Consider the following 10,760-nt stretch of genomic DNA (forward strand, 5'->3'; position numbering starts at 1 on the left):
AAAAAAAAAAAAAACTTGATCATTGGTGTGTCCCTAATAAAAAGTTATAAATGGTCTGTTTTTCTTCTGAGTAATCTGCCTAAGGGGCAAAGATTTTATGTCTTATCAAAATACTGTAATGCCCTATCTGTATGTTGACTTTATTACGTCCTTAGTTATTTTTTAAAAGTCTTTTCAATTTTAAAGGAACTGAAGATTCTTTACAATCATGTTACCTCATATGTTTACTTTAAAATTTGTATAACTCTGATTCACTAGCTAACCAAGTAGTATTTCTCATTCACCCATAATGCTATTCAATCCAATGTTCAAGAACCCCTGACAACTCTTAACATTTGCCTTCCCACAATCAAACCTTAAATATATTTCATACCTAAAACTGACTTTGGGATTTGCCAGGGACCTTCTGGAAAATCTCAAAGGATTAACTCTTTCACCTTGTAACAAGAAAGGTGCAAAAATTAATTAGTCTTATTTAATATTGTATAAATTGCATTGGCAGCATTGTCAAATCAAAAAAAAAATGCAGAGCCTTCCCTAAATTAGTCTATAATGGGTAAAATGTCCTTAACATAAATATTTTAGAAATTCCATAGAATTCCTAGCAGGTTTTCAGTGTCCTCAGTGCACATGAGATATTGTTCTCTATCAAAGCCCCAGTGCTGCTTTGCCTTATATTAGATAAGAACAATACAAGGTTATCAGTCATCATTTCAATTATTTTTAAAAATATTAACTTGGTTGCAATTTTGCTTCTCTGATTTGTATCCAGTGTATTCTAGGCCAGCGGTTTCCATGGGAAATTCACATTGCCCGCTGATGGAATATTGTTAATATACAGATGTTTAGGACCTTTCCTTAACTGCCAATTTGATTTTATTCTGCACCCAAATCTCATGGTTATAAATATGTTCTTACTAGTTTATTTATGTTTTTCTCACTGGCTTGAAGCTTTCCCTTATATAAAAGGATCATTGCCACTAATGTTACTAAGCTTTTGTTAGAACAAGTATTCCCCACATGTGGAATTCTACCACTTCTTTCAAATGACTAAGGAATCCATTTCCCCAGTAAAGTCATCCAAGATATATAATGAGTTCTTCCTTATCCCCCAAATTACATTGTCCTTATCATCCCCAGTCATCTGAAATGATGGAAACAGTGGAATATTAAAGTGAAAACTTGCAAACTGAAGAAAAACTCAATCTCCCATGGCCTAAGGTATTACCCTTAGCACTGACTGCCCTCTGGTCCTCTCATGCTGGGTCATACCTACTCTCCCCCCATGTGAGGGAGGAGATAACTGGCCCACCCATGAGAATTCCCTAGTGTCTAGACTCTCAAAGATTCTAATCTGGTCAATTCAGACATTTAAAATAATGACAAAGATTTTTTTCCCTTTTCCATCTACTCTCCCTGGAAGTTCTGCTACTATCATTGCCTACATCTCTGAAGGCTCTCACTCTGCCTGTCTCTGCCCTTCTTGGAACCCCAGGCTAGTTATCCACTAGGAGAGGGCATCTAGTGGCTTTCTTCCTGGCATGTGCCCAGAATAGGACTGAGGGAATGCTTGCTACTTAGAACTATTAGCAGTAAGCAGCCCTGAAGCCCCTGGCCCACTGACTCTAAATGCTTCCCATGAGGTGCCATGACATAGTTGACCCTTCCTGATGAACCTAGCCTACTGAGATGCCATGCCAGTGACCAGACCCAAAGACTGCAAATAGAGAACCCAGGTGGCCCGCAAAGGGTATTTGTCTATAGTCGCACCCCAGCATGCTACAGGATTTAGACCACTAAGAGGAAGAGGAGAAGAGCGCTTGCAGAGTGCTGCTGCCTGCCTCAGCAAAACAGCACAGTGTGCCAGGGCAATCCAGCCAGGCCAGCCTAGGCAGTGCCTCTACCTGAAAGCCAGAGGCTTACCTCAGGTGCCCTTGTCAGCTTGGGATCTCCATGGACCAGGCATTTGCTCAGTCAGCTGCAGGCAGTACAGTGGCAGGTTAGAGATACTTTGGCCACCACCTAAGCCAGGAGGGGTCACATACTCCACTCAGTCACTCGACCAGAAATGTGGCTTTCTAAATTGTCACTCCCTCTCCCTCACTGCTCTCCCAAGTCTTATCTGTCATCCAATTTGGGATCTATTCTACTTGTTTTACAGTTCTGTCTGTCTCCATCTCCACAGCTAGTCCCCTAGTCCAGGTCCCATCATTTCTTACAGGGAGGATTCTGTAAGCACTTCCTCTTCTCCCTGCTCCACTCTGCCCACTTCAGTCCACTCTTCTCACTGCCACTGGAGAGCCCACTGCAAAGCAATACTCTCGCCATATCATTCCCCTGCTTCAAACCTTCCTGACCCCTCTTTGCCCTTGAAAGAAAATCTAAAGTCCTTGTTATGGCATAAAGTTCTGATCCTGCCCATCTGCGTCAGGGGTCCCCAAGACCATTCCTGGGTTTGGTGATTCACAAGAAGAACTCACAGGACACAGCACATCATCACACTCAAGGCTATGGTTTATTATAGTGAAAAGATACAAAGCAAAATCAGCAAAGGGAAAAGCACACAAGGCAAATTTCTGAGGAAACCCGGGCACAAGCTTCCAGAGTCCTCTTCCAGTGGGTCACACAGGATTCACTCAGTTCCCCTCAGCAGTGCGTTGTGACAACAAGTGTGAAACGCTGTCGACCAGGGCAATTCATTAGAGACTCAGAGTCCAAGGATTTTACTGGGTACTGGTCATGTAGGCACCCTCTGCCTAGCCTTTACCTAACAGGCACACGTTGCTTTCACCTATAGGAAACCTTCTCCATTATCTTGTAGCTGTAGTTATCTGCTCACCCCTCCCACATCCATCACATCATGGCCAGTTTCAGAATGTGTACCCCACCAACTGCACCTGCTTATCCTCCGCTCCCTCCTCAATCCATTATAATCCAACTATAGCCTTTCCCACTGCCCCAACCTACTCCCCTCAAGGTAGTCATGAGTTCTACATAGCCAGATCTGATGGGCCTATTTCAGGATCTGCGGCACACTGGAAAGTTAGCTCAGCGTGGCTTGGTTTCCATGGCGGTTGTCTTTCCTACTTCTTCCATTTACTCAAAATTTTCCTTCTCAATACCTCTCTGTAGCTCCTCTTCCTCCTTAAGACCTTTCGGTATTACTTTTCAAAATTATGGTCCATCTGCCTTTGCTTCTCTCATATTGTTACTTCTTTTCATTTTATATATTCAGCTAGGGTTTTAGGGGATCAATAATTAATATCCCCTCTTTTCTTTTGAGACAAAAGAAGAGCAGAAAATGGAGATAAATGTCAGCTGATGAAGCAGGTGGCTTTAGATATACACCCCAAAAGGAAGGCTCCCTCAGCACCCGTGAACCACGTGGACTTACCCACCCAGCCAAGGGCCTAGCTGGACAAGTGGCCCTGGAAACTTAGAGAGAAAAGTCGGGAATACATGCTTTGTACACACTGCCTTCCAAAGGCATTCTCCAGCAACCTCATCCATTCCCTTCAGTGACTTCCTATGAGCTGACAACTCCCAGCTCTCTAGCCCCATGTCAGATCTTTGCTCAACTCCAGATTTGTTTACTCAGTAATCTACTGGACATCATTGGCTGGAGCCCCCTACAGGCACTTCTCATTCGGCATGGTCCAATGACCTTATCATCTCTCTGCATCTCTCAGCAGGCCTGCCCCCAAACTCCTTACCCCCAGCTAGTTCCTGTCACCACCCATCCAGTTGCCTAGCCCTGAAATCTGGGAAGCAACCTTGGCTACCGCTTTTCCCTCACTGTTACTTTATTTTTTTAATTTTTATTTTGGAGACAGGATCTTGTTTTGTTATCCAGGCTGGAATGCAGTGGCAGGAACATGGCTCCCTGTATCCTTGACATCCCAGGCTCAAACAATCCTCCCACCTCAGCCTCCCAAGTAGCTGGTACTACAGGCATGTGCCACCACACCTGGCTAATGTTCTTAAATTTTTTGTAGAAACAGGGTCTCGCTTTGTTGCCCAGGCTAGTCTCAAACTCCTGGGCTCAAGCGATACTGCCACCTTGGCCTCCCAAAGTGCTGGGATTACAGGCGTGAGCCACCACACCAAGGCCACTTTTACCTTTAATAAGTCAAAAATACTTGCAGCCTTATCACCTCGGCCCTGGTATAAACAAACAGTCTCCAATATGGCCTCTTGCCTTATCTTGTCATATACTCCCCTGGCCTGGTCCTCCACAGGGCAATGGAGGGATCTTCTTTGGACTCAAGTCTGGCTGTGGCACTCTCCTGCAGGAAAACCATCAGTGGCTCCCAGGGCCCTCAGGATGTGGGTCACACTCCTCAGCCTAGGAGCAGGTGCCTGCCCAGCCCCTACTCAGGGCTTCCTGCCAAGCCAGGCTGGATTAAACTTCCTTTGTAATGGCTACTGACTGGATGTTCCCTATACACTTTGTGAGCCTCTACTTGGAATGTCTTCCCAAGCACATCCATCTGGCAAAATCTCCCTCAGCCTTCCAGACCCAGCTCCAACATCACTCTCCCTGTAAAGAAAGCCTTTCCTGACACTCCCCTGCAAAACAAAACAAAGCCCAGAACCACTCACCTCCTCCTTCATCCACAAGCCTCACTTTTTATATCCCTTCACTGCATGGAACACTGACTAGTTCCAGAAGCCACACAATGTGACAGGAAGTCCAAGGTTGTTCACTCTGTTTTTGGACTGGGCCTTTGCAGGGCCTTGGGCCAAGGAGTCAAAGATGGGCTAGATATTCTTAGAAGGTAAAACTTGTTATCTAACAGTTGAGCCAGGCCCTAAAAATAACCTCCCTATCTAACTATTAATAATTATGGAACCTCTGTGGTACACGAAGCCCCAGAACAAAGAAGGCAGATAACTGTGTTTCTTTCATCCCTGCAAAAGGAGCCCCAGGCCCCACCTGCTCCCCACAGCAAACACCCTGCTGGACTCCACCAGCTCCTCTCTTGGGGCAATATGAGTCTTAGCATTCTCCTTCTACATTTCTGTCTTGTTTAAGAAACTGGTTTGCTTTGCACCCCTGGAATCACTGGCCTATTGACGTGTCCAGAGCTGCATGGACATGCAGTGTTTGCGCTGGCAGGTGAGATGCCTTCCAAAGAGCCTGACTTGAAACTCTCACACCAATCCCACGTGGTCAGCTCCAGTAACAGGCACACTTGTCCTCTTGCTCATGCACGCTGGCACACATCAACACATGGCCAGTCACATCCCGTGTCACTCTCTCATGCCTGCTTACCCATGCTCCCTTTCTCTCCCTCTGGCCTCTCTCTCTGCTTTACTCCATCACTGTTTTGCACTTGTACCCTCTCTCTTTTGCTCCTTCACACTCTGTCCTTCTCTGACAATGGCATTTTATGCACACAAATTGCCCTCACTCTGCCCAGGACCCCCACCTGTAGAGCACCTGTACTCTGAAAGACAGCCTTCCTTCCTGCCCCATGCATTGGGAATTAACCAGGGCTTCTCACACCTGGGGACAGACACATCCTCCTATCACAGTCCCCTCCCAGCCCCTTGAGCCACAAGAAGCCTGACGACACTGCTCCAGGACCAGGGAATCACCACCATGACCCACTCCCAGAACAGGCACCTGGGTGTGCAATGTGCCGGGTATTGGCACGGGGTGTGGGGAAGTGGTTCCCACCTGGGTCGCAGACCCCAACAAAACCACAGGCTCTAGAGGCAGAGCCCACTGCAGCTCAGCCCTTACCTGCTGCCACAGCTCTCTCGTCTGATAAGCTGCTCAGAGCCGCTGGGGCTGTTCTGCCGCTCTGGGGTGCTGGGATCTGCAGGCTGCTGAGTGGGTACAGCTGGGTCTCCTTGGCCACCTCCTGGGGCTCCAGGCCTCTCCTGCCAGGCCTCTCTGACCTTGGTGGCCACATTCTTCCCCTCATAATCCGCCAAGGCCCTGAGGAAGAATAAGCACCCTTATGAAAAAAGTGCTCTGAAACTAACCCTGCCTCAGCCCCAGCACGCAAGCTGGCTGTCACCTCCTGTGGACTTGGAGGCACTCATATCCCTGAAAGTGGGGCAGAAAGGAGCCAGGCATAGCCCCAAGTCCAGGGAGCAGACAGTCTCCTTGGTAGGAGCCCAGCACCGCCGCTCCCTTCCCACTGAACAGGCGTCCCTGTGTAATAGATGAAGCCAAAGCCGAAGCCGAAGCCGAAGCCGAAGCCGAAGCCTCCAATGTTTTTGTTATTGTTGTTTGGAGGCAGGATCTCACTCTGTTGCCCAGGCTGGAGTGCAGCGGCGCCATCTCGGCTCACTGCAACCTCTGTCTCCTGGGCTCAAGTCATCCTCCCATCTCAGCCTCCCAAGTAGCAGAGACTACAGGTCCACACTACCACGCCCAGCTAATTTTTGTATTTTTTTTCTGTAGAGACGGGGTTTCGCCATGTTGCCCAGGCTGGTCTCAAGCGATCCTCCTGCCTTGGCCTCCCAAAGTGTAGGGATTACAGGCATGTGCCACTGCACCCAGCCCTCCAATTTTTGGCTTTTGCCACCCCTGAATCCAGCAAGAAGCACGGGGCTTCCCCCAGATGTCTCAGGCATCGAGCTCTTCAGGGGTCTTCTCTGGCCTCACCCCATGCTTGCACTGTACCCTCCAGTCTGGGTACCACGGGAAAGAGGCTGCTAGCTGATCCTCCACTTCCACACCCCTCCCATCACCAGCCCCACCTCGAGATGCAAGGTACTGCTTCCAGAGTCTACTAGGCCAGGTGCAAACACCAAGTTGGGCTACTAAGAGAGTGAGCCCAGCATTTCAGAATGAAAATCTACTTCACCATCACCTTGATCCTAGCTCACTCTGAATATAACCTTCCCAACATCACCAGCCTGCCTTCAATAGCTAGTGGGGGCTACCCCAAGACAAGAACACACTACAAACTACCCTGGGACTCTGTATATAGGAGTTCACTTTGTCTAGGCAGGCTTCCTGCCTTCAAGCTGGAATAACAAGGCCAAAAGAGGCCACACGTTTTGGAAAGTATGCCCTGAAAGCAATATGATTCTTCAGCCTCAGGTGGAGGTGGGGGGGACTAAAATTCTCCAGCAGGGACAACAAGCTAATTGCCACCTCCAGCTGCACCAGGCAGAACTGCAGGCAAGTGAGTATGACGCCACACAGTAACTGTGGGAAACCATCCCACTGGGCCTGTGCTTCTCTGTCCTGCTTCCACCCTTAGGGCCCGCTATGCAGACCAAAAGTGGTCTGCACAGGTAACACTTAGTCCCAGGGTTGCCAGCAGGGTGCCCTGACACACCCGCTCAATCTCTGTCAGTGACATGCTTGCTTGAGTCAAAGACAAACATACAAGGCCTGAAGAGCTTGTATCCCTACTGTGGTAGCCCTGACTTAGCTTTACTATGGATTCAATCAGAGTCCCATCCTGTCCCATGTCCTCTGCAGAAATACACTAGTAGAGGCTGCCCTCACCAAGTTTGTGGATAGAGCCAGAATTCTCCACAAAGAGAAACTTGGGCTCTACTGTGACACAGGGACAAATGGATGAACAAGGCTTCTTTGTTCTTAGGCCTCTGGCAGGGCCACTATGATTTTAGTAGGTATGACCTATGTGGGTCATAAAAAGGAAATCTTAGGCAAACACTCACAGGAAGCTCTGCTGGACAATGTAGCATCCAGGGGAATTACTTCCCAGCTATCCTGTCTGAGTCCCTCATGAACTGCCTGGAAGTCAAGTGGTTAGAGATAGGCAAGGTAACACAGGGGATGGTGACCAATGGGACTTTGGATTTGGGATTGGTTTCTCTGAAGCCTTTCCTTCTGAATGTAATTGGACCAAAGATCCAGTAGCCTAGTACAGCCATTGTCAATTCCTGACACAACCATACTCTACACACTTCCATTCTTTAAAAAAACAAAAAAAAATTGTAGTCCTGGCGTAGTGGTTCACGCCTGTAATCGCAGTACTTTGGGAGGCAGAAGTGGGTGGATCAGTTGAGGTTAGGAGTTTGAGACCAGCCTAGGCAACATGGCAAAAACCCATCTCTACAAAAAAATACAAAAATAAGCCAGGTGCAGTGGTATGTGCCTGTAGTACCAGCTACTTGGGAGGTTAAGGCAGGAGAATCACTTGAGCACAGGAGGCAGAGGTTGCAGTAAGCCGAGATCACCCCATTGCACTCCAGTCCGGGGTGACAGAAGAGAAACACTGTTTCAAAAACATATGTGTATGATATACATATATATCTATTGTATATATGATATACATATACAGATATCATATATGATATACATATATAAATAGATATCATATATACACACACACACACATATATAAAAATATTTGTAGAGATGAGATCTCACTACGTTGCCCACGCTGGTCTCAATCCCCGGAACTCAAGTGGTCTTCCCGCCTCGGCCTCTCAAAGTATAGGATTACAGGTGGGCGTGAGCCACTGCACCCAGCTGACACTTCCACTCTTGTACTACCTCCACTAGACTCCTCCACTGGCCGACAACGGTTGCCAGTGGTGAGGAAATGTGGGGCCTAAACTTCACCTGATCCTCATGAAGAAAAAATATAAACTTGAGAAACCCATGCTTGCAACATAATGAAGAAAACAGCATGTTCTAGATGTAAAATTTGATGACAAAAGTTTAGTAGGAAGGAGATGAGATATCGTGTCATGTCAAATGAAATCAAGCCAATAAAGCTGGTAAAGTCAGCCTTCCGAGTGTCCCTGAACACCTCTAAGAGCAGGAGACACTCCTCTGGTGCTGCTTCACTTAGCTTGCAGGTTTAAATGTCCAACACGCTTTGCATATACAAACCGATTTGGCCGTTTCAACAACCCTATATGGTAGGAGGTATGATTACCACTACTCTACACCTGAAGAACCTGAGGCACAGAGGAGATGAGTAACATGCCCAAGGTCACGGAGCTTGTAAGTGACAGAGCTTGGATTGGAACCCAAAGCACCAGAGTTCAGGCTCTCAACCACTATACTATACCGCCTCTCCCTGTAGTGTGATGGAACGGCCCAAGGTGGAATAGGGCAGAGTCCCCACAGTTTGGGACAGTTAAAATTGTGTTGTAACCTAGGGAAAGTAAGGCTCCACTGCCCTGCAGGATGTCAGGACGACGCCACCCCCAAGGCGCTCCCTCATCAAACTCCTAGGAACAAAGTCCTTCCTCACTGAGCCCCCACAGACCAGCCCCGGTCAGCCCAAGGGCCCAGCGTGGTTGGAGGGTCCACATCCCCTCGCCCTGGGCAGCCCTGACGACCCACGTCCGGTGTACCGGAGGCCATGGCCACCAGGGCTCCTGCGGAACAAGCTCAAGTCGCAGGGGCCCCGTTCGGTCCCTCGCGGGACCGCGCTCCCTCCCGCCGGGGACGGTCCACGCGCGGTCACCCCAAGGCCACTCTGGCCGCGGCTTCAGACCTTATGCGGGGGAAGGGGCAGCCAGCGCCTCGGGCCCATTCGCGATCCTCAGGCGACCTCTGGCGGCCGGCGCGGGCATGGCCTCAGGAGAATCCCCGCCGAGGCCGAGCTCGCCCCGGGCGGCCATTTCACTTTGTGGACAGACGCATTTTCCCGGCGGGCACTGCGACCGAGTTCGGTGCTTCAAGAAATGGCGGCGTGCGCAGGCGTACTCACTACGGGCGGGTGCTCGCCGAGGTGCACAGGCGCGCACTCGTCGCGTACGCTGGTGGCTAGTGCGCATTCGCACAGGCGCAGTCCTGCGCCTGCTACCCAGACTCCCGGTTAGGTGAGGGCTGCTGTTCTCTTCCATCCCTTTTTCTTTTCCGCCCCTTCTGTCTTCCCAAATAGCTCGTCAAAGCTCTAGAGCAGGATTTGTCAACCTTAGCACTATTGCCATTTTGAACCCCATAATTCTATGGTGTGTGTTGGGGGATGTGGGGTGGGTGCTATCCTGTTCACTGTAGGGTATTTAGTAGCATCCCAGATCTCTGCATTTAAGAAGCCAGTAGTATCTCCCACTCCCAGTTTTACAACCAAAATGGCTCCAGACATTGTATCGTAGCAGACTGGAAGGTTTGGGAGATGCCCCTGGTTGAGAACCACTACCTGAGAACAATGGTTCTCAACCTAGCCTGGAAAGAGAATAAACTGGGGAGCTTTGAAAAAGACACAGATGATGGAGACCCGCCCCAGAAAATAAAATCCAAATCTCTACCTGGGACTTCGGAAAGTTTTGTTGTGTTGTAAACCAAAAATAAAATTCCAAGCTCCCCAGCTGAATGAATGGACACTTCTCTCAGCCAAGGGGACACAACGTGAAAAACTAGTTCAAGTCATGATGAGAAAGGGGAAGGTCGGACATGCCTCAATATATTTTCCATTTGGAATTCACACCCAACTGACCAGTATTAACATTGAGAGAGATATTCAGACTGACAAAACAGACTCTTTGAAGCAATAATATGCCAAATTCCAACCTGACTCTAGTATAGCATCACATGACAAAGAGCAGGTAATGAAAGAAATTGAAGTATTTTACACCAGAATATATTTTTTGACATATTTTGAAATAACCCTGCAAAGCTGTCTCTCCTGGGGGAAATTTACATTCTGTAGAGAATCTCCTTCCCTTTCCAGGGCTTTTTCTGATCTGAAGAGTTTAGCTGAGAGTCTAGCACCTTTTAAAGGTCTGAATAAGAAACATTGGTCATCTATTGCTTCTAAGGGCGGCCACTTATGAGACTTCATCTATATAAGAACCTTGGTCTC

The 10,760-nt window shown here is 48.3% G+C and overlaps 1 protein-coding gene across 5 annotated transcripts in view; it reads right to left on the reverse strand.

The window, feature by feature from the left end:
- The window catches only part of ZNF185 (zinc finger protein 185 with LIM domain), a 73,094-nt gene that overhangs the window by 20,549 nt on the left and 41,785 nt on the right, over window positions 1-10,760 (reverse strand). For all 5 annotated transcript variants that reach the window (XM_017849799.1, XM_017849797.1, XM_017849800.1 and 2 more), the window contains one exon: window positions 5,750-5,947. In XM_017849799.1, coding sequence (XP_017705288.1) covers window positions 5,750-5,947 — 198 coding nt within the window. The remainder of the gene's footprint in view (window positions 1-5,749; window positions 5,948-10,760) is intronic.

This window comes from Rhinopithecus bieti, unplaced genomic scaffold, assembly GCF_001698545.2.
Source record: "Rhinopithecus bieti isolate Rb0 unplaced genomic scaffold, ASM169854v2 scaffold_33379, whole genome shotgun sequence".
Lineage (NCBI taxonomy): Eukaryota > Metazoa > Chordata > Mammalia > Primates > Cercopithecidae > Rhinopithecus > Rhinopithecus bieti.